Source organism: Schistocerca gregaria, chromosome 1 (assembly GCF_023897955.1).
Source record: "Schistocerca gregaria isolate iqSchGreg1 chromosome 1, iqSchGreg1.2, whole genome shotgun sequence".
In the NCBI taxonomy this organism is placed as follows: Eukaryota; Metazoa; Arthropoda; class Insecta; order Orthoptera; family Acrididae; genus Schistocerca; species Schistocerca gregaria.
In genome coordinates, this window is record NC_064920.1 from 628,624,274 (window position 1) to 628,649,507 (window position 25,234).

At 40.2% G+C, this 25,234-nt stretch overlaps 1 protein-coding gene across 2 annotated transcripts in view; it reads right to left on the reverse strand.

Moving 5' to 3' along the window:
* LOC126359790 (scaffold attachment factor B2-like) overlaps positions 1-25,234 on the reverse strand; it is a 128,100-nt gene that overhangs the window by 71,374 nt on the left and 31,492 nt on the right. For both annotated transcript variants that reach the window (XM_050007657.1, XM_050007658.1), the window contains exons 3-6: positions 23,046-23,410; positions 22,834-22,956; positions 9,832-9,862; positions 2,874-3,027 (exon numbers count right to left, since the gene is read on the reverse strand). In XM_050007657.1, the coding sequence (XP_049863614.1) occupies positions 2,874-3,027; positions 9,832-9,862; positions 22,834-22,956; positions 23,046-23,410 (673 nt within the window). The remainder of the gene's footprint in view (positions 1-2,873; positions 3,028-9,831; positions 9,863-22,833; positions 22,957-23,045; positions 23,411-25,234) is intronic.

Sequence of the window (25,234 nt, forward strand, 5' to 3'; positions counted from 1 at the left end):
TGTCAGGTGATCACTGCTAGTCCTCATGACAGTTTTGCAGCCTTTTCTGCAGGATGACAGTTGTATCCTTCTGGCAGAAGTTTGTATTCCTGGAAAGGAGTGTATGTGGGCAAGCGATTTGGTTGCCTCGAGTTGGTAGGAGGTAAGGTGAATTTGCTTGTGTGGGCCTGGGGCTCAGAGTATAGTGTGGCTGCCTCAGCCAAAGTGCCACAGACTAGCAAGCTGCAGCAACCAGTACAGGCTGACTGGATACGAAGATGAGCACCATGCTTGGAATTTGGGAAAATCCCAGTACAGGCAATTTGGACACTGTGCCAAACGCTTAAGAGGGCCAGCTGTGCTCCAGCAATGGTGTATTGTCAGAAATACTGAAATAATAGCTTGTTACAGCTCTCTGAAATTCTACAATAATTACCAGACCAATATTAAAGAAAAATCTGAATACATAAGCGATCTTAGAAAACTGTGGCCCATTCAATACCTTAAAAATTACAGATGTTAATATTCCTCAAGACTAAATACTTTCACAATGAATCTCTGAATTAACAACTTTTAAGCACTTCATATGGTAGCATTGCACTATAGCTATCATTCCAAATAGCCACTCATTTTTATATTATTTATTGACTCAAATTTTTAATTAGCAAATGTTTGTCAGAATATTGTATTCTCAATAATAACACAACAAATGAATGCAGAATGAGTAGTACTTCATATCGTGTCATCCTTGTGAATTTATTTAATGACTATGTTTTTATTTAATTAATGAATATATTCCTATTGTGTCCGACTACAACTGCTAATATAAAATCGTGGTGATGTAAGGAGTGGTCAAGCACATGTGTTACCTGATTCCACCACTGTAAAAGAGTGCCAGAAGACCTTTCTGTCACGCAAGCCTAAATAAATGTTTAAATAATATTTAACAACAATCTTTTAGTGATTTAATGTGAGTGCACATTTGCAACAAGAGTAGCTTATTTATTTGTGAACAAACCTTTATTTATATTTACTGTACGTGATCTGAGTATGACTGCATTTTTATAACATTTCTTGATTTAAATATTATTGTAATATATTAATTTAGGGTGGGAAGTGATCAAATCATGTCTATAGAACTTCTGAGCAAGAAATGGTGGACCATCACTTGAGTCAAGTGGACACACACACACACACACACACACACACACACACACACACACACACACACCTATTAAGGAAGCTTTTCCAGACACTTTTACACGTGTTCTGGAAGAAGGCAGACCCGCTTGTGGTGGTGGGAGTTATTCGATCATTTACACGATTGATTCTAGGTGGCAAATAACTGCCACTTCTGAAGGGACTTTATATTTTGAGAAGTCAGAAAGTGATCCAGTGTAGGATACACACAACTTTCTGTTTGCATTATGGAACTGAGAACAGAGAGCATGAGTTAACATTCTTTGTATCAAGTTAATATGTGAATCACGAACTATTTTGAACTTGCAACTACTGCAACTATTGTGATCATGAAACAAATTAGCTTTTGTGTACGCTGGAAGACTATTTAGCTTCAGGAATCTGCTACTCTCAACGTAACTTTACTGCATTTGATTTGGTCATTTTCTGCTAGTATTTTAATTGGATATTGTAGGACCCACTTTCCATTTCTTTGAGATGTGTTATCTTAAATAACCATTATTCAACATAATTTCTGTCATCTACATCAATTACAGATGTCAGAATAGAACCCTTTTAATTACATTATACACTTATCTTTTAAGTTTTATATCTGTGTATATTATTAATTCGCTATTCTAGCCAACGCACAGACTATTTGACACTGGATAACATCTACAGATTATTACTAGCAGCAAGTTAGCTGCTGGGCATGAAAGCAGACATGTATGGCTTGAACCTATGTCTACATCAACCTATTCTTTTTTAGACACACCTGTGCTTTGTCCAATTTCTCATATGAGCAACTGTTTTGCTCATATGGAATGCTACTACTCAGCAGAAAACAAATGGTAATGTCACAAGTTGAAGTTAGGGGCAAGGTATTCCCTCTGTTCTGTTTATGTGCCTCTTAACAACTCGTCATCTACTACCCGATGAACTCCTACCTTTACCCCTTCAATTATTGTTCCATTAACATAATTAAGTCTTGATACAACAAACTTCAACATTCAAAATTATCTTGATTTAAGGACCATTTATCAACTGTTCATTTTCATATTTCTGTAATGTTTCCCGGAAACATCCATGATGGTAGGGGATAAATGTGTTTCTACGCATGACTGCGATTCCAGACATTTTCTATATTGCACTACCACTTCATAACTGCCCTAAATAATTTTAAAGGAAAATTACAGCACCAAGAGAAAACAGTTGGGGCTGATCACTTGCAAAGTGATACATATTGCACAATTAAAATCAGTGACATGTAAGTTTAGCTGTTGAGAGGAATCATTATACTGCCCCAGGAGCAACAGTTTGTCATAGGTGAGCAATTCCAAAGAAAAAAAAAATAAGTTGAACAGTATTTCACCCCATTTCATTTTGACATGTCAAAATTGTTGTTTGTAGGACAGCTTGGTTGATCAAGAGAACCCACTACTTTCAAAAAATAAACATGGATCATAATGGAGTATAGCTCATGTACCTCCAGTTAAGAATAAAGACTTCAAATGGGTTACAAATACTTTGAAATCACAGAACCTTGTACATGAGACCACTTTTTGTTATGATATCTGACATTATAACAAATTTACACCAGAAACAAGTTCAATCAAATTCACCCCATTTTACATGTCTGAAATTCTCATACATTCGACAGTTCCTCAATTTTTCACCAAGACACCATCTTCATTTCATGAAATTTGAAACAGTACCTTTTAAGTTTCTCTGCTTTCTCTTTCTTTTGTTCAACATCAGATTTCTTCTTTTCCTCAGCTGTAACGGGCTTTTTAGACTCTTCATTATGGGATTCCAATTTCCTCTCTTCTACTGCAGAAGCATTTTCACGATTGTAGGCTGTGGTAGCCTCTATTAAAAAGAGAAGCCTTATTAAATACTTTAGGGATGATAATCCCTAACAACAACAGACAGTAGCTACTAAACATACCTTAAAAGCTACATTAATCAGAAATAAAAACAATGTAAAATCCAAGATGGAGTGGGGACAGCTCCCTGAGATCTCTCTCTCTCTCTCTCTCTCTCTCTCTCTCTCTCTCTCTCTCTCTCTCTCTCTCTCTCTCTCTCTCTCTCTCTCTCTGTGTGTGTGTGTGTGTGTGTGTGTGTGTGTGTGTGTGTGTGTGTGTGTGTGTGTGTGTGTGTGTTTTTTTTTTGCACAGTTTCTATATGGCGAGTAGCAATCTATCCTTAATCAGAAACAAACCACAATAAATTTTGAAAGCTTGGAAACTGCGGGATTTTGTCGAAGAAACTATGGTTTGAACTTCACGGAATGTAGTTTATTCCATAATATTTATTTAAATTTACTGTTGTTACCATGACTACTAAACAGAAATAACCAGTGTCTAGAAACATTTAATTCAAATTCATAATACTGACTGAACATTCAGAAAAGAAAATTTAGGAAACTGACTAATGTCGGGTGGTATTTTATCATCCTATAGTAAATTTTGTAACTGGCTTCTGTTTTATTTATTCAGGACAAACTTTTTTCAAGATTTGTCTCTACGACAGACTTTCAGTATTAAATCCAAAGATGCATGGCTGAGCCCCTTTGCTATCATGCTCTTCGAGACTTCCTAAGGATATCTTCCTTTTTGCATGAAAAAACTGGAACTATTTCCTCCTAAAAAATTAAGATTGTATACTAAATTGCTAAATAAAGGCCACACTTAAGTTTGCACTACAATGACACTAAAGTTAAAATCACTTAATTGAGAGAGAGAGAGAGGGAGGGAGGGAGAAAGGGGGGAGAGGGAGGGAGTGAGAAAGGGGGGGGAGGGAGGGAGTGAGAAGGGGGGGGGGAGGGAGGGAGTGAGAAAGGGGGGGGAGGGAGGGAGTGAGAAAGGGGGGGAGAGGGAGTGAGAAGGGGGGGAGAGGGAGTGAGAAGGGGGGGAGAGGGAGTGAGAAAGGGGGGGAGAGGGAGTGAGAAAGGGGGGGAGAGGGAGTGAGAAAGGGGGGGAGAGGGAGTGAGAAAGGGGGGGAGAGGGAGTGAGAAAGGGGGGGAGAGGGAGTGAGAAAGGGGGGGAGAGGGAGTGAGAAAGGGGGGGAGAGGGAGTGAGAAAGGGGGGGAGAGGGAGTGAGAAAGGGGGGGAGAGGGAGTGAGAAAGGGGGGAGAGGGAGTGAGAAAGGGGGGGAGAGGGAGTGAGAAAGGGGGGGAGAGGGAGTGAGAAAGGGGGGGAGAGGGAGTGAGAAAGAGGGGAGAGGGAGTGAGAAAGAGGGGAGAGGGAGTGAGAAAGAGGGGAGAGGGAGTGAGAAAGAGGGGAGAGGGAGTGAGAAAGAGGGGAGAGGGAGTGAGAAAGAGGGGAGAGGGAGTGAGAAAGAGGGGAGAGGGAGTGAGAAAGAGGGGAGAGGGAGTGAGAAAGAGGGGAGAGGGAGTGAGAAAGAGGGGAGAGGGAGTGAGAAAGAGGGGAGAGGGAGTGAGAAAGAGGGGAGAGGGAGTGAGAAAGAGGGGAGAGGGAGTGAGAAAGAGGGGAGAGGGAGTGAGAAAGAGGGGAGAGGGAGTGAGAAAGAGGGGAGAGGGAGTGAGAAAGAGGGGAGAGGGAGTGAGAAAGAGGGGAGAGGGAGTGAGAAAGAGGGGAGAGGGAGTGAGAAAGAGGGGAGAGGGAGTGAGAAAGAGGGGAGAGGGAGTGAGAAAGAGGGGAGAGGGAGTGAGAAAGAGGGGAGAGGGAGTGAGAAAGAGGGGAGAGGGAGTGAGAAAGAGGGGAGAGGGAGTGAGAAAGAGGGGAGAGGGAGTGAGAAAGAGGGGAGAGGGAGTGAGAAAGAGGGGAGAGGGAGTGAGAAAGAGGGGAGAGGGAGTGAGAAAGAGGGGAGAGGGAGTGAGAAAGAGGGGAGAGGGAGTGAGAAAGAGGGGAGAGGGAGTGAGAAAGAGGGGAGAGGGAGTGAGAAAGAGGGGAGAGGGAGTGAGAAAGAGGGGAGAGGGAGTGAGAAAGAGGGGAGAGGGAGTGAGAAAGAGGGGAGAGGGAGTGAGAAAGAGGGGAGAGGGAGTGAGAAAGAGGGGAGAGGGAGTGAGAAAGAGGGGAGAGGGAGTGAGAAAGAGGGGAGAGGGAGTGAGAAAGAGGGGAGAGGGAGTGAGAAAGAGGGGAGAGGGAGTGAGAAAGAGGGGAGAGGGACAGCTTCATGTTACAGCTTTTTTTTAATTTCTCTTCATATTTACACTAATCTTGAAAAACACACAAATGCACAATATTACATATCCTTACATGAAACGTTCATAATGCCTGCTTGATTAGGTTTGGTTAGAGTGCACAGTAGGTTGTAATTCTTAGTTTCATCGCCTGTGTGTGCTGTTTCAACTGAACAAAGTTACTTTAACATGTGACTAACTTCCTTGCTTGTGTTGACACATCCCCAACTACACTACTCTATTGGCACCAAGCATTAACTGTTCAGTGTTGCTCAAACACTTGGGTTCTACTCCAGTGTGGTGGACATATACTCAAATAAGGAGTTGGTAATGTCTATTTGCTGAATGGATTAGCATGTGGCAACATTTCTACCAGGAGATATTTCCCGAACAACAAGGTCCTGACTGGAAGTAGTTTGAAGCAACTGTTTCCCAACTTAGAAGACATGGGACGTTCAAGCTTACAAGTCACAACTAGAGAGGGAGTGAGAAAGAGGGGAGAGGGAGTGAGAAAGAGGGGAGAGGGAGTGAGAAAGAGGGGAGAGGGAGTGAGAAAGAGGGGAGAGGGAGTGAGAAAGAGGGGAGAGGGAGTGAGAAAGAGGGGAGAGGGAGTGAGAAAGAGGGGAGAGGGAGTGAGAAAGAGGGGAGAGGGAGTGAGAAAGAGGGGAGAGGGAGTGAGAAAGAGGGGAGAGGGACAGCTTCATGTTACAGCTTTTTTTTAATTTCTCTTCATATTTACACTAATCTTGAAAAACACACAAATGCACAATATTACATATCCTTACATGAAACGTTCATAATGCCTGCTTGATTAGGTTTGGTTAGAGTGCACAGTAGGTTGTAATTCTTAGTTTCATCGCCTGTGTGTGCTGTTTCAACTGAACAAAGTTACTTTAACATGTGACTAACTTCCTTGCTTGTGTTGACACATCCCCCAACTACACTACTCTATTGGCACCAAGCATTAACTGTTCAGTGTTGCTCAAACACTTGGGTTCTACTCCAGTGTGGTGGACATATACTCAAATAAGGAGTTGGTAATGTCTATTTGCTGAATGGATTAGCATGTGGCAACATTTCTACCAGGAGATATTTCCCGAACAACAAGGTCCTGACTGGAAGTAGTTTGAAGCAACTGTTTCCCAACTTAGAAGACATGGGACGTTCAAGCTTACAAGTCACAACTAGAAGAGGACCAAGACGAGGACACCTAAAGTAGAAGAGGAAGTATTTCTTGTCATTTATGACAACCATAGTATCTAAATGCAATAAGTAGGGTTCACTACATGGCCATTTGGAGATAGCTACACGGCAGTAAGGTGGGAGCTTCTATCGCAGTAATGCATCAGAATCCACCAATCTGCTTCTGAGATGACACAGCTTCTCATAAGAAGTGATTTATTTTGATCTTCATGTGTCCTTTTAAGTCTAAATTCTTAAATTACTTGCATTTTTGAATATTTATTGGTCAAGTTCTGCATTTTAATAATCCTGTAGTGTAGACGTCCACTGTCTTTAGTATGGGTAGGGACTGATTGCAGTATTCAGATGCGAGCTGAATTGGTCACCCTTTGCTCACAGCTCCAGGTGGTGCTGCCTCTGCTCACACAGCTTGAGGCCAATAAGCATCTTTGTGTGTGAGGAGGGGGGTGAGGGCGGTGGGATGGAGTGGGGGGTGGGGCACATGTGGTGATCCAAGGGATGTCCAAAACAACCACTTGTCTGCCAATCAGTTACTGCTTGCACTGAGGGTGACCCTTCACCTGTGGTCAAGTGGGAGGTCATTCCAAGGTGTGTCAATGAAAGACTTCCTGGGAGGCCAATTGAAGGGCCCCTCGAATCATTTCATGAAGAGGTTTCAGGCACTACTGTGTCTGACAAGGAACTGTGCCAGATGCAGTTGCTTGCATTGTTTCAAGGCAAGCCTCTGGACCTATAAGATCTGGGCAGTCTCTGAGAATGGGGGATTACTGGTAATTGGGAGCTAGTGATGGTTCCTGAGGGAGTAGGGGTATGGCTGCCAAGGAAGGGAAGAAGACCAGTTGCACTCTGTGTGCCTGCTAGAGGGGGAAGTCATCCCATATGTGGAACAGGGGGTTGTGAACACCATGAAGAGGACAATGTGCAACAAACTGAAGGGGGTGGCTAATGTTGGTAATATCAGTGTGTGTCACTTTGGATTGGATGAGATTTTCTCTGGTTTTGGGCAGAACTGAGTGGAGGGTCTGAATCAGAAGGTCAGACAGTTCTGTCACTGTGTAAACTGCAGATCCTAGAGTCCACCACACACAGGATGCAGCAACACACGTAAACAGGGCCTAGGTGGAGGGGACTTTGCCCTTTGTTTTTAGCAACAATTTGCATTATTGTTGTAAACTGTCATAGCTGGTGGGAAAGAGCCCAAGTTCCAGGTGCTAGTAGAAAGCAGTGAAGCTCAAAATCATCATTGGTACTGAAAGCTGGCTAAAGCGATAGATAAGTTCAGCTGAAACTTTTGCAAAGGCCCTACAGTGCTCAGAAAGAATAGATTAAATACAGCTGGTGATGGAATGTTTAGTGCTGTCAAAAGTATTTTACCTTTTCGTGAAACTGAAGTTGATAGTTCCTTGGAGTTAGTATAAGTAGAGGAAACACTTGACAACTGGAATAAGTTACTGATTGGTTCCTTTTACCAACCACCAGCTCATATGATAAAGCTGCTGAGAAGTTCAGAGAAAACTTCAGCCTCATCCCACTGACAGACTGTGGTGCGCGCGCGCATACCACTTGCAGACTGTGGTGTGTGTGTGTGTGTGTGTGTGTGTGTGTGTGTGTGTGTGTGTGTGTGTGTGTGTGTGTGTGTGTGTGCGCGTGTGTGCGTGCACACTGGAGGAGGGGCGGCTTGTTGGCCAAATGCTCACCTTTTGATGCACATGCACTCCACTATATGGTGTGTAGCAACTATCCTTTACATAATATTGTTGCATTCCATCCTAGATTTTCCATTGTTTGAACAAATTACAACTGTTAAGCAACAAAACCTGGACACATGCTTGTGAGATGTAGGTACGCTGGAATACTTTTTTTCATAATCAATGCCATCTATCTTGTTGTTAAGTTTATGGCACATGTATGTTTAACAGTGCAGTTAGTTGCTTGAACAATTGTAATAGGACTGTCTATTAGTTTTACTTTAATACACACATTAAAGTTACTTTAATACACATATCTGTTAAGTTACTATACGTAAATGGTTGACATAGTGCTACTGTAACACCCTCCAGTAGCATACTTCACGTAACTACCACATGTGGTACCAGGAATTAATTTCCACTAGACTGTTTCTCACGACATACTATTAGGTACTACACAATCGTACATTTAGTATATCCAGTGTTTTTAATATAAATGGTTTTTATACATGCAAGCTCTCCATGGATGCTACAGTTCTTCTGTCGATTCAATGTAACCCTTTGTTTTACTAATGATACTGTGTATATTTTCCTAACAGCCTTTGAAAATTATAATCCAAACATGCAAGGCAGCTAGTCAAACGGTACGGCTATGACAATTTGAAGTCTTGAGTGCAATATGGCCACTATACCTACTACTGCATTTTTGCAGACTTAATAAGTGTACTAACGAGACTTCCTGCACTATGCTTGTCTATCCTTTTCTAGAGGTCTGCTTCAGACAGGACTGATGGAGGACATCAAAGTAGTTCATGGAAGGGCAGCTGATTTTGTATTATTGTGTAACTTGCATATCGTATCTGTGGTAGGATATGCAAGGTGGAGTGACATAATTAAAACAAACTTTTTTTGTATTGCGCCATGATCTTTTGATGAGATTTCAATCACCAACTTTCTCCCCCAAATGTGAAAATATTTTGTTGGTGTCCATCTATTAAGAGACAGAAAATCATTTCAAATAAATAAGAAAAAATCGCAGCTGGCAAGGAAAGACTGAAGTGTTCGTTTTTCAAGTGCACTACTTGAACAGAAGAGTACAGAAATAGTTTGAAGGTGGTTAAGTAAATTGTTTGTAAACCACTAACTGAATTGCAGAGTATTCATGTAGATGTAGAACTTTCTGTATCCATACCATGTACAGTGTGTGCAAACAATATCTTCAGCTGATTTTCCTGTACAGATACACTTCTGTAATTGGTTATTTAAGAATTGCTCTTTACTGCATATGTGCTTCTGTCCACAAATGAGCTTTCGTTTTGATGTGGATGATGTTGAAGAGTTTTAGCAACTAAGCTCTAACATGGAAATCAAGTGTTTCTGAACCCATGTCCCTCTAACATGTGGAATGATCTGTGTAAGTTTGGCCGCGTCTTTTTGTTACACCCTGTATACACCTGTGTGTGTGTGTGTGTGTGTGTGTGTGTGTGTGTGTGTGTGTGTGTGTGTGGTAGGGGAGGGGTATGTTTGCTTGTAAGTAGGAGAAACATGAGAAGAATTAATGCTTTATGGGTATAATTTAAAATATAAAAAATGAAAATAAAAATAATAAATAAAATAAAAAACAGCAATGTAACTTGCCTTTTGAATCCTTTTCATGGGTGCTGTCCTCCTGGAAAACAGAACAAAAAACATTAACAGATCTGAAAAGCAGCATTTCTACAATAACAGATGAAAACTTAAATTCTGTCTACATGTCTTACTCATTACACATGCACACGCGTGAATTAACTACATCATCTTCTGATGTAGAAAAGGAGACTAAGAATTATCTATTCGGTGCACAAAAAAAGGGGGGGGGGGTTCAAATGGCTCTGAGCACTATGGGACTTAACATCTATGGTCATCAGTCCCCTAGAACTTAGAACTACTTAAACCTAACTAAACTGAGGACATCACACAACACCCAGTCATCATGAGGCAGAGAAAATCCCTGACCCCACCGGGAGCTGAACCCGGGAACCTGGGTGCAGGAAGCGAGAACGACACTACACGACCACGAGCTGCGGACGATGATAACGCCACTACAAATGATGAACTAGTACTTCTCTACACCTCTCATTCCGACAAACTTTTTAAATGTGTTTTCATATAGTCCTAAGATCAACATTTTCAAGAACTCACTCCACTGATCTAGACTGCAGCTCCCCCACCATTTCCCCACTAATAACAGGCTGTAAACATGGAAGAGAATAATACAGTCATTTATCTGTGTGATGAATGCTGCTACACTACAATCATTTCCCAGTTTCTTTTTGTTTACAAATCTGGGATTAATGATTTAATTTTGTAGTCCTTAAACATCTGCTTCTCCCAGGCATCATGATCGTTCTCCCTGGTAACATTTAAATCTAAGTATACTTGACTTTTTTCTTGAAAATTCCTTTTAGCTTTTTGTAGGCAGGAATGGAAAAACTCCTATGTTGTCTTGAGAACACACTCTGCTAGTCATGTTGCCACCTTCAATCCTTTATGTCACTATATTTATAAAATAAATTTTTTGAAGCTTTTTGTATATTGGTATCAGCCTCTTTCTGTGTGGTATAACCAAAGCAAGCTGATCACTGGGAAGTTGTTCACAATCTATTCCTCATTTACAGTTCTTAGGTCACCTGCTGGAGAATTTCTTCAACACAACACAAAAACTTGTTGCCCCATTTATTCTGAATTTTTCGACCCAGTGCCGTAAATCATTAGCACCAGAGATCTAGTTTAGCATGTGCTTCTCATCTTGTCATATTAGTTGAAAATGACATAATATAACTGCATATATTCATAACCATTTGTTTTGTTCTGAGAAATGTTATTCAAAATTTTTTTATTCTTTAACTTAACCATACTTGGCACTTCAACTCCACAACTAAACCAACGGTTTGCCCTGTATTTTTCTTTTTTCCCTTATACTTATGATTAGACTGTTCTTCTGAACTGTTATTTTGCCCCGCCACTATACTCAAAAAATTGTTTAACCTGCATTTTTAGTTTTGACACTCCCCACCCCCTCTCCGCCTATGATTAGACAGTTACGACTAATTTGGCTTCCCCAGAGTTGTTTGATGCAAATCTCCTTCATGAAATTCCTATTCTGAACAACTTTCTTAATAACTCATTCCACCAGTTTCTTTAGGTAGTCATACTTGGCTTTATTGTCCATGTACTTTTATCTGCTTAGTCTACTACAGGTATTTTCAATATCATACGTTATACAACAACACACACACTGTATTTCTGCAAACAATGTAAAACAAGTGTTCTGATTTCAAACATGAACCACAGACCTTGCCATTGGTGGGGAGGTTTCTGTGCCTCAGCGATACATATAGCCGTACCGTAGGTACAACCACAACGGAGGGGTATCTGTTGAGAGGCCAGACAACAAACGTGTGGTTCCTGAAGAGGGGCAGCAGCCTCTTCAGTAGTTGCAAGGGCAACAGTCTGGATGATTGACTGATCTGGCCTTGTAACAATAACCAAAACGGCCTTGCTGTGCTGGTACTGCGAACGGCTGAAAGCAAGGGGAAACTACGGCCGTCATTTTTCCCGAGGGCATGCAGCTTTACTGTATGATTAAATGATGATGGCGTCCTCTTGGGTAAAATATTCCGGAGGTAAAATAGTCCCCCATTCGGATCTCCGGGCGGGGACTACTCAAGAGGATGTCGTTATCAGGAGAAAGAAAACTGGCGTTCTACGGATCGGAGCGTGGAATGTCTGATCCCTTAATCGGGCAGGTAGGTTAGAAAATTTAAAAAGGGAAATGGATAGGTTAAATTTAGATATAGTGGGAATTAGTGAAGTTCAGTGGCAGGAGGAACAAGACCTCTCGTCAGGTGACTACAGGGTTATAAATACAAAATCAAATAGGGGTAATGCAGGACTAGGTTTAATAATGAATAAAAAAACAGGAGTGCAGGTAAGCTACTACTAACAGCACAGTGAATGCATTGTTGTGGCCAAGATAGACACGAAGTCCACGCCTACGACAGTAGTACAAGTCTATATGCCAACTAGCTCTGTAGATGACGAAGAAATTGAAGAAATGTATGATGAAATTGAAGAAATTATTCAGGTAGTGAAGGGAGACGAAAATTTAATGGTCATGGGTGACTGGAATTCGAGTGCAGGAAAAGCGAGAGAAGGAAACTTAGTAGGTGGATATGGATTGGGGATAAGAAATGAAAGAGGAAGCCACCTGGTAGAATTTTGCACAGAGCATAACTTAGTCATAGCTAACAGTTGGTCTAAGAATCATGAAAGAAGGTTGTATACATGGAAGAACCCTGGAGATACTAAAAGGTATCAGATAGATTTAGGAACCAGGTTTTAAATTTTAAGACATTTCCAGGGGTAGATGTGGACTCGGACCACAATCTATTGGTTACGAATTTTAGATTAAAACTGAAGAAACTGCAAAAAGGTGGGAATTTAAGGAGATGGGACCTAGATAAACTGACTAAAATAAGGGTTGTACAGAGTTTCAGGGAGAGCATAAGGGAACAATTGACAAGAATGGGGTAAAGAAATACAGTAGAAGAAGAATGGGTAGCTTTGAGGGACGAAGTAGTGAAGGCAGCAGAGGATCAAGTAGGTAAAAAGACGAGGGCTAGTAGAAATCCTTGGGTAACAGAAGATATATTGAATTTAATTGATGAAAGGAGGAAATATAAAAATGCAATAAATGAAGCAGGATAAAAGGAATACAAACGGCTCAAAAATAGGAAGACAGAAAGTGCAAAATGGCTAAGCAGGGATGGCTAGAGGATAAATATAAGGATGTAGAGGCTTATCTCACTAGGGGTAAGATAGATACTGCCTACAGGAAAATTAAAGAGATCTTTGGAGAAAAGAGAACCACTTATATGAATATCAAGAGCTCAGATGGAAACCCAGTTCTAAGCAAAGAAGGGAAAGGAGAAAGGTGGAAGGAGTATATAGAGGGTCTATATAAGGGCGATGTACTTTAAGACAATATTTTAGAAATGGAAGAGGATGTAGATGAAGATGAAATGGGAGATACGATACTACGTGAAGAGTTTGACAGAGCACTTAAAGACCTGAATCGAAACAAGGCCCCCGGAGTGGACAACATTCCATTGGAACTACTGACGGCCTTGGGAGAGCCAGTCATGACAAAACTCTACCATCTGGTGAGCAAGACGTATGAAATAGGTGAAATACCCTCAGACTTCAAGAAGAATATAATAATTCCAATCCCAAAGACAGCAGGTGTCGACAGATGTGAAAATTACCAAACAATCAGTTTAATAAGCCATAGCTGCAAAATATTAACACGAATTCTTTACAGACCAATGGAAAAACTAGTATAAGCCGACCTCGGGGAAGATCAGTTTGGATTCCGTAGAAATACTGGAACACGTGAGGCAGTGCTGACCTTACGACTTATCTTAGAAGAAAGATTAAGGAAAGGCAAACCTATGTTTCTAGCATTTGTGGACTTGGAGAAAGCTTTTGACAATGTTGACAGGAATACTCTCTTTCAGATTGTAAAGGTGGCAGGGGTAAAATACAGGGATCGAAAGGCTATTTACAATTTGTACCGAAACCAGATGGCAGTTATAAGAGTCGAGGGGCATGAAAGGGAAGCAGTGGTTGGGAAGGGAGTGAGACAGGGTTGTAGCCTCTCCCCGATTTTATTCAATCTGTTTATTGAGCAAGCAGTAAAGGAAACAAAAGAAAAATTCGGATTAGGTATTAAAATACATGGAGAAGAAATAAAAACTATGAGGTTCACCAATGACATTGTAATTGTGTCAGAGACAGCAAAGGTCTTGGAAGAGCAGTTGAACGGAATGGACAGTGTCTTGAAAGGAGGATATAAGATGAACATCAACAAAAGCAAAACGAGGGTAATGGAATGTAGTCGAATTAAGTCGGGTGATGCTGAGGGAATTAGATTAGGAAATGAGACACTTAGAGTAGTAAAGGAGTTTTGCTATTTGGGGAGCAAAATAACTGATGATGGTCGAAGTAGAGAGGATATAAAATGTAGACTGGCAATGGCAAGGAAAGCGTTTCTGAAGAAGAGAAATTTGTTAACATCAAGTATACATTTAAGTGTCAGGAAGTTGTTTCTGAAAGCATTTGTATGGAGTGTAGCCATGTATGGAAGTGAAACATGGACGATAAATAGTTTGGACAAGAAGAGAATAGAAGCTTTTGATATGTGGTGCTACAGAAGAATGCTGAAGATTAGATGGGTAGATCACATAACTAATGAGGAGGTATTGAATAGAATTGGAGAGGGGTTTGTGGCACAAATTGACTAGAAGAAGGGATCGGTTGGTAGGACATGTTCTAAGGTATCAAGGGATCACCAATTTACTAGTGGAGGGCAAAAATCGTCGAGGGAGACGAAGAGATGAATACACTAAGCAGATTCAGAAGGATGTAGGCTGCAGTAAGTACTGAGAGATGAAGCTTGCACAGGATAGAGTAGCATGGAGAGCTGCATCAAACCAGTCTCATGACTGAAGACCACCACCACCACCACCACCACCACCACGACCACCACGACCACCACGACCACCACCACCACCACCACCAACAACAACAAATCCTCTTATATGGATATGCAAATACTCGGCACTCTTCACTCTCCTGTGGCTCCAGTCAGAAGAAATTTCAGACAGTCCTTTTCACAAAACACACTGCAACTGTGTCAACTGGCAAATTCCTCACAAGAGCACCAACTCGTTGGATGATATCAGATTTCTTGGAAGCCCCTTCACTAAACAAATTAGCACTGAACAACTACAATACAGAAACCTGCAGTGAACAACCAAAACAAAGAAACTGACAAGAGACTACAACAAGTAGTAAGAAGTATCTGCAACAAAGAAAGGGGTAAGAAATAACTGCAACATAGACGTTAGAAATAAACATTGTAACAAAGGCATTAGTAAGAAACAACTTCAGTGAAGATATACATTACCCTTTAAAGTTAAAAAAATGATTTTTTAAAAAATAAAACCTGTTCACCTTCTAAGTGGAAGTTCTCATTTACAGAGAATTTAGTGCTACATGGTATTAATAAACAGAAATTAATTAATTTTTCTGGATTGGCATCTTCGAAAAAAGTTTTTTCTGCAAATTATTAAAAAATTCAAAAGGTGACAGTAAAAGAGCATTGGACATATCTGTCAAGTGGAGGATACCATTATAATCACAGAGCAATTATCTTGCAACTAACAAAATATCGAGAACAGTGACAGAGAAACATCATTTTAAAATTTTTACCGAAATTCGCACTTTCAAAATAGTGTTCGCATTGTCGTCTGGAGGCCTGTATCTCAGGGCAGCTATTTTTTGGAGAAAAGAAATTTTGTGTGTTTCGTTCTTACTTCTGAATTTTAACATATGCTAAATTCAATAACATCCGAGACTATGAAGGTAGCCCCCTGCCTCAAGTGGTAAGGATTATGCCACAAACTACCAATATCAAATGTTTAGTACGCCTGGGGCAGATATGCCTGGCACTTTAGAAAACAACACACAGACAAAAATGAAAATAAATAATAATAATAATAATAATAATAATAATAATAATAATAATAATAATATAATAAATTTGGAAAGAACTTACGCTCAGCAACATGTCTGCTGCATATTTTCGAGTTATAAATGTATACGCCAGAATTCAACCAAACCCAGTACATTAGTTTCCGAAGCATTGAAATCTAAATAGCAACACCCTTTTGTAAGCCAATCTTAGACCATGTCGCGTGATCTCACCAACCCACAACGGCAGATATTCAAACCATAGTGCAAGTGATTTAGTCAGCCAATAGCACCACCACTTCAGTAGCACGAACACAAATAGTAAAAGTTAATGGTTTAAATTAGTGTACATAATGTGGCTACAAGAAACGCTAAGCTTTCACATATAATATTGGTCGTGTGTGTGTGTGTGTGTGTGTGTGTGTGTGTGTGTGTGTGTGTGTGTTTTACACTGTAAGATACATCACACACGTGCCATTAAAATTTAAAATGAGACATGTCTAGTCTTCTGGGCTCGAAATTCTTGAGAGAGGCTGGTCTTCAAAGTGTTAAGTTTTAAGTTTTAAGTTTTAAACGACAGTCAAAGACTGTTATTTAAGAAACGCATCACACATTCTCACACCAACATAATTCACCTTGCACAAAAGGAATTTTACTCTGAAAGTGACACTTCTTAAACCACCTCTCATAATATTTTCCCAAGACCTGTTAGAAATGGGTTCATTTCAGCAGTTGTTAGAGCGCGCCGAAAAACATGCGTTACTGCGCAAGTGAAGCTACGATGACGTAAGAAGCCCTTTCACAGGTATCTTACATCACATCATAAAAGAAACAGACAATCAGAGGATACTCCAAGACCAACATAATTTTGTAAGCCATACTAAAATGCACAATTTGGCTTGAAGTGCATGTTCATATGTCCAGGTTCATCAAGTGGGTCCAACCTCATATCAGTGCAGTTTTCGAGATGTAAAATTTCTTCAAGTATCTGCAGTGTACTATTTCATCTTTGGTTCTTTATTCTGGCATAATGGCATATGTGCCACAAGGTGAAAATGTGCACTTGAAATTCTGAAAAGAGTTGGAGATGACCATTACTGTGGAATGAAGCACTTCATATAAAATACGCTGTCTCAGCAGGAAAGAGTAATAAAAGCCTAATTTCTTTCACAAACTAACAAAATTAACTTCATTGTTCTGCAAGATGGTTAATGGTGATTCGAAAAACATAGAAATAAAATCAGAAAGCAACCTAATAATATATTTTAGCATTCCGTAATTATGCGAATGTATTTTATTTCACTTGAGAGCTCCCAGCCAAAGAAATCATTTTGTTTTCATTTGATGTGAGAGCTGTGAATGAAGAGGAAACAATAAAAACACTAAATGTAAACAAGGATCACAAGGAAACTACCCCCTAATCACAGTAACTCTGACTGCTCTGCATGGGCAAATCTGGCAGCTAGGACACGCCAGAAAACTTTTCCCGATTAGTATCTGGCTGCTTGCTGCTACTGCTGATACTGCTAACAATCACACTTAAACAGCCGAGGCCATACAAGGTACTGCTCATACGCGACTCACTTACGCATGCACCCACTGGCAACTGCTCAAACAAACATACTGTAAACAGTTTTCACATCTCTTTCTCATCATAAGCAGTTTGTTGTTATGAAGTATTGCACAGTCTTCGTCCTAAGGCCTTTGGACCATTTTGCTGCTTGGAGATGCTTGTGTGTGTGCGCATGGTGTTTTGTTGTTTAAATGGCGCATTTCCCTTGTAACTGAAGTTTTATTTCGTTTTTTCTCTCATTTATGTTTTATTATTGCATTATTTTCATTCTGCAATGGCGGGGTACGGTAATATTCTTTATCAGAGTACCAGTTGTATCCAATAAAAAAAATCACAAAAAAATTACCTGAAACTAAATCGAAAACTTACCGGAATTCCGAAAACTTACCGGAATTCCGAAAACTTACCGGAATTCCGAAAACTTACCGGAATTCCGAAAACTTACCGGAATTCCGAAAACTTACCGGAATTCCGAAAACTTACCGGAATTCCGAAAACTTACCGGAATTCCGAAAACTTACCGGAATTCCGAAAACTTACCGGAATTCCGAAAACTTACCGGAATTCCGAAAACTTACCGGAATTCCGAAAACTTACCGGAATTCCGAAAACTTACCGGAATTCCGAAAACTTACCGGAATTCCGAAAACTATCAGCTATCAGCTCGGAGACCATGGCTCCGGTTACCCTTGACGCTGCATCACAGGCAGGAGTGCCTGCAATGGTGTACTCAATGACGAACTTGGGTGCACGAATGACAAAACGTCATTTTTTTGGACGAACGCAGGTTCTGTTTGCAGCATCATAATGGTTGCATCCAAGTTTCGTGACATCGTGGTAAACGCACATTGGAAGCGTGTATTCGTCTTCGCCATATGGGCGTATCACCCGGCGTGATGGTATAGGGTGTCATTGGTTAGATGTCTCCGTCACCTCTTGTTCACATTGACGGCACTTTGAACAGTGGACATTATATTTCTGATGTGTTATGACCCATGTCTCTACACTTCATTTTATCCCTCCGAAACCCTACATTTCAGCAGGATAATGCACGACCGCATGTTGCAGGTCCTGTACAGGCCTTCCTGTATACAGAAAATGTTTGACTGCTGCCCTGGCCAGCACATTCTCCAGATCTCTCAACAACTGAAAACGTCTGGTCAATGGTGGCCTAACAACTGGCTCGTCACAATATGCCAGTCACTACTCTTGAACAGTGGTATCATGTTGAAGCTGTACACACCATCCAAGCTCTGTTTGACTCAATGCCCAGGTGTATCAAGGCCGTTATTACAGCCAGAGGTGGTTGTTCTGGGTACTGATTTCTCAGGATCTATGCACCCAAATTGTGTGGAAATGTAGTCACTTGTCAGTTTTAGTATAATATATTTGTCCAATGAATACCCGTGTATCATCTGCATTTCTTCTTGGTGTAGCAATTTTAATGGCCAGTAGTGTAGGTATTTCAAAATGAACACGAAAAATCAATGACTAAGATGAAATGAGAATGGACAAACCGTGATGTACTAGATTTTAAGTCAATTAAATTACCAATTCCGCTCCACGTTCTGATTGTATTTGTGTCTCAACTGAATCTAATACAGTCTGTCAGAAAAATCCAAAACAGACTATCTCTCTCTAAAATTATGAAAAACTTTAGGAACAAATAATTTCTCCACACTTTTTAACAGTATTCCATACACGTTTCATTTTGAAACAGGAGACAGCCTCAGCCATTTTCATACTGCGAATGAACAGAGCAAATAGAGTACAGCAGTGCTGAGGCTCTGACTGTACACAATTTTTTAAATAAAAACTACATAGCTAAAGTGCGATTAAGAAAATGCTGATGGCTGTTAACACATTTCAGTAACTTGTTTTTTTAACGCAACCTAGTAATAATATACCTAATTTCTAAGTAGGACCTACTTCTAAGAGCGTAACACCATCAGTGTATATGTTCTATGGCTTCTGACCAATCATCAGATTTTTGTTTGCTTATATCAGGTTTATTCTTATGACGAACCGAGTAGAGCTTGATGTATAAATTAATAAGCATACATAGCTGTGCATTTAGGTAGAGTGGAGTAAGAAGGTCACCTCAAGGATTAGAACTCCCTCTTCTGTACAAAAATTTATTGTGGAATACATTCCGTTGTTCTATTTATTTGTTCAAGTTATTCTCGATGGGCTCTGCGCATAGAGGAAAGCTGTAGCACTTTGTTTCACATCAACTCAACTCCATTCCAAGTACTGCAAAGAGACTTCTGTGCTGTTTGTGGTTTCAAGGAATATCAAAACTCTTAACACAATATACTACAATACAGTCAATATACTGAATCTTTTCAAAATTCTTTTAGCTCAATTGATTAAATATCAAGAGTCTGGACTGAATGTCAGTTTCAAATAACGACACATGCTAATGACTAATCTTGTCTGATTATAGCCAATACAATAAATTCCATTTACAACTCCAAGTAATTAATTTAGTAAACACTGGTTTTAAATCAAGATCTATAAAGATTTCATTGAGTCAGGAGTTCAACAACTATTACAGAGTACATGGTGATCCAGTTTTCACAACATAGTGACAACAGGTTAAAGCTAAGGGTTAGAACTGATAAAATACAGGTAATCAGAAATTGTAATTTTTTGTCCTTTACATAGTTCTTAATGTCACAATTTTCAGAAGACTTAGCATGTAGAAGTGTTCCAGACTTTGCAATATTAATTTCAATTGGCTCAGGTAACCTTTTCACATTTCTCAACTGTACATTACTATTTATTAAATCTTCTGTAGCTCTGGAATCCAAATAACATTCAATTTCAATTGATGATGTCGAATTTTTGTAAGTAGCTGCAGTAATTATTCTTTTTCATCAGAGGCTGCTCCTGCAGCATTTTGTTTTAGTTTCTGTGGTTTGCTTTTCTTTGGTTTAAAACAATGACATTTTGTGTCTTTCCAACACCAAAAAATAAAAATCAATACCTCTGTTAGCCGATTTAATATTGTCCTGCCTACGACAAAAACGATGTTGACTTCATATGGTCTTTCCTGACATCTTTCCTCTTTGTCTCTTCATTCAAAAGTCGATTCTTTAAGAAACTAGAATTACAATATCTGGTGACAAATGTTTCTAGCACTGTGACTAAACAGTCATAATCCAGCAGCACTGTCAACAACTGATGTGATCAACAACCGTTTCTTCTAATCTTGCTCCACATGATTTTCCACACTCTAATTTGTTGAACTGTGAAAGTAATCAACAAGTTATTTGTTTACTCACCTATCATCATAAGCATAGCTTTCCAACTTAAAAACTGGCTTTCAATTTCTCTTCACTTTAAAACATTACACAGTGACAGCCACAGAGGCAGTTTTGTCTTTGGCATACGCCAAATAATTATGCTAGATTCTCTGTATTGTCTGAAACATCTATTGTTGCATTTCTTCAAAGGTGCTAGTTGCACATATTTTTGCTGAATCATTCTTTTCATATACAACTATTTCATCACAATGAATCTGAATAAATTCCAGCAGATCCACCTCAATTAACAGTACCCCAATTAAAAATTTCCAATTAATAAAATTTGTTCATCAAACAGTGGAAATTTTTATTTCTCTGACTCACCCACAATCAATAATGCTGACATTGCATCCTTTGTATAACGGTCAACCAAATGAAAATGAGACAGATGGAAAAGTAAATGAACTGTTTATCATTTCAAAGGTAAGAAAACTCCAAACCTGTTAATACATTAACCCACAGAAAGACAATAAGTCAAAACCTTTGTGGAAAAATGTTTGCAGTTGCCTAAGAAACCATGATTGTACCCCCATCTTGCCAAAGTTGTTTCAAGTACAGTGCTGAAATTCCGCTGGAAATCCCTTACACATCCTCCATTCCCCATGCGATGTCCATGTTTTTGAAGCAATGAAGAAACACCTCCATGGCTCCACAGGTAGCTGCAAACATTATCCTTTGAGACCACTGGACACCTTGTCTCACAGTGGGATAAATGTTAACTTTTTGTGTATCTATCTTTGTGATTTATGTTCTACATGACTTCAGTCGTTCACTTATGTAACTAAATGAAATACCTGCAGCCACATTCATTGACTCAATACATCATCTTCAGGTCTTAACTGTTCCTGAGGGGATAAACTCCAATCCTGTAAATGATTCCATCAGTGGCCAACGTATATCAGCTGGATTTCGTAGAATACTGTAAAAACGATGTCTAATCTTCAACTACCAAATCTGAAATTATCACATTATATGAATAAAAACTTTCCTCCAAACAAATAGCAGCAGCAGCACAAACACTATTGCCAGTTCTTACAGCAGCAACAGTAAACCAACCATTACCTTGACTGAAGGTATCATCTTTGAAGTTACAGCCTACAGACACATGGCCCGTCAAGAATAGAGGTAGATGCAACTTCTTTCAGTTTATTTTTAGTGACACTTACTCCAGTGCCACTCTCCATTTCTATATAATAATGTTCTCAGAAACTGGCAAGATGATTCGCACGTCAACATCGCCTGTAGCGCGTCATAGCTCAGTAGCTCCATTCAATGCAGTCGCTAGCTGATGGCTGCAGACAACATGATTTTTACAGTAATCTAAGTAGTCATCTCATAGATGTTGTCCACCGATGGAGTCACATATACGATTGATATTCATCCCCTCAGTGTCAGTTAAGGCCTGAAGATGATGTATGAGTCACAAAAACTAGTTGCAATGTAATAAAATAACCTCAAAATGTATGCTGCAGGTGCTTCTTTTTATTGCATAAATCTGTTAACAGTTATGGAAATTACTTTTGAAATAAACAGTTCTTACTTTTTTCTCATATGTCTTGTTTTCCTTTGATTGCCCTTATACTGTACAAAAAAATTACATGTCCTGCAGTTCAACACAGCTCTGGGCCCAGAACCTTATGAACTAAGAGAGCTATGGGCAGTCTTCAGGCACATCAACAATGGAGTAAAAGATTTCATCACAGAGCTGGTATCTAAAAGCTAAAGGAACATCATAAAAAAATCGAGGTATTTGGATTACAATTATCAACAGAAGATAATGAGCTGCACTTTTTGTTTAGAGGAAACACTAAATGCATAGATCCTGCAGACAACGAGCTCTCAAATCAGCATTTTACATACTCTTCATTAGTGGAATACTCCAATTCCATTCCATCCACTCTAGTATCACTGCACTATTTTTAAGTACACTCTCATGAAGGGACCTTTAAACCAACAGAACTGCAAACATATGGCAAAACGATGATAAATGCCAATTGATAAATGTAATTTTAATGAATGACCTCCATATGTGCAACAGTACAGCACACTACACTTAGAAATGAGGTGGGAGGGGGTGGGGGAGAGTTGAGTTCTTAACTCCTTTCAAAATCAAACTGCAACTATACTGGATATTCTCTCCTGCAGGCAGCACAGGAACTAAAAATCACAGTAATAACTTCTTACCTCTTCAGCCAAAAGCTTCTCTTCATCTTCTCCTATTGTCAGATTTATTGAATCTTCATTATCAGCTGAGTTAGCTTCAGGCACCTGCTTTTCATGTTCAGAATGCTGCGAAACATTCACCTCCTGATAAAGAAAATTTTAACTATAGTGGACTGCTCCAATCCTCTGTACACATGAGAAATAAAATACAACACCCAACGTGTCATACTAACAGGTTCCTTTTCTGCCAATTTACATGGTTTTGTTTTGTCTTCTTCTTCTCCCCCTCCTCCTCCTCTTGCTGCTCCTCCAGAATGTACGGTGACTACTCCTTCCGTAGTCTCACCATTCGCTTTTCCATTGGGTTTTTCTTGTAATTCTGTCTCTCTGCCATTTCCCTCTCCTGCACTTTCTGCATTAGTCACAGATGGCTCTCCTTTCAATGATGTGTTTGTAACTTCCTTCTCTGCACTTTCTGTTTCTTGAGCATCTGCATCTCCATCTTCTTCATCATCATCCTCTTCATCTTTATCTTTTACATCATCATCCAAATCAGCACTGTTTCCATCCTGAGATTCAGCATCTTGTTCACCACGTTCTGTAAAGAACAGATTTGCAATTAAACCAGTTTTGCCTTCCTTCTGCGACCTAACAAACTGACAATTAAGATACATAAACACATCCTCTGGTTTTAGCAATTTCCCTAAAAGATACAATTTCATAACTGTACAGAAAAATACAAGACAAATCAGATAAAATTTAACATACTAAGAGGAGGAGAATGTGCCATACTTTTCACTGCTTAAAAAACCCACATGCTATATGGAGCAAGTACAATTGGTCGATAGGATAAATATAACCGATTGGTTGGCTACTAGTCAATGATGAACTATTGCTTAATTAAGACCTATTGGAGATGTGTTAGTCCTGCAGTTCACACAATACTGGGGTTGATGTAAAGTAGCACAAACATTTACCCACAGAAAATCTGTAGTCTATGATGTTAAACAATACTTCAAGCCTGTAGCTGTCGAGCAGTAATTCCAAGACTAGGGAAATAGCAGAAGACTGAAAACTGTTCACACAAGCAGGAAGCATTGGACAGCATTCGAGATCAGACAATATTCTTAGTGGCTACTGAAATAAGGGTGACATTTAAGAACTCTCCTTCACAGGACTCCATTGTGTGTGTGTGTGTGTGTGTGTGTGTGTGTGTGTGTGTGTGTGAGAGAGAGAGAGAGAGAGAGAGAGAGAGAGAGAGAGAGAGAGAGAGAGAGAGAGAGAGAGAGAGAGAGAGGTTTACAGGTGCTAAACAGCTTGGTCATCAGCACCCAAACGCATAAAAACAGGAACACATGCAGTGAAGGGACTAAGATGAACAGCGAACAAGGAGAACGGCTAAAAGACACAGACCTGATGCAGTTCCAAATCCTCACATACAGAGGCAAAACAAGAGCAGCAAAAACGCACTAAAAAAGGAAAGGAAACAAGGAAAAGAGACCAGGAACCAAAGGGAAACAGGGAGGTAATCATGACTGGCGGACCTCTTACCTAAAACCTGGGTGAGTCAGTCACCCAGCAGCACATTAAAACCCTATCCCTAAAATCGGAGGCAACAAATTGCACAGGACACAAAACCTTAAGACCTTAACCACAGTAGTTGGGTCGTCTTGCAAAATAGAGGGCAAATCCGGTGGCAAAGAAACCACCGCCCGCTGGTCAGAGAGTAAAAGACAGTCAAGTAAAATGTGGAGGACAGTAATCTGGACGCCACAAGCACTGCAGATTGGAGGGTCCTCCCACCAGAGTAAAAAACCATGCGTTACGGGACTGTGCCCGATGCGGAGGCGAGTGAGGAGAACCTCATCCCACCTGCATGACTGATAGAACGTACGCCATGGCCATGTGGTGGCCTTGACCAGACGCAGCTTATTTTCACCGACTGCCAGTCACTCCTCTTCCCATTGACGCATAACACGAAAACGTGAGGGAGGGAACATGCATCTTTAGCAGCCACATCCGCCTGTTCGATTCCCCTAATACCCACATGCCCCAGCACCCAGCAGAAAGAAACCTCCTTCCCTGTCCCCTGCCATTGCAGGTGGAGTAAGGCATCATGGATGTTCTGGACGACCGTATCCGCTGGGTACAAGTGTTGCTTGGTCTGAAGGGCACTCAGGGAGTCAACAGATGAGAAACTAAGACTGGGAACACATCTCATCTGCTCCAATGCCCGCAAGATCACAAACAATTCGACATCAAAGATGGTAAACGCCGCAGGAAGCCTTAACTTGACGACTATCAGGGAAAAACAACAGCACAACCAACAGAGTCCCCCTGTTTAGAGCCATCCGTAAATACTGGTACATGGTCGGTATGCTGGTGTAAAATATCGGAAAATAAGGAAGTAAAAACAAATGCA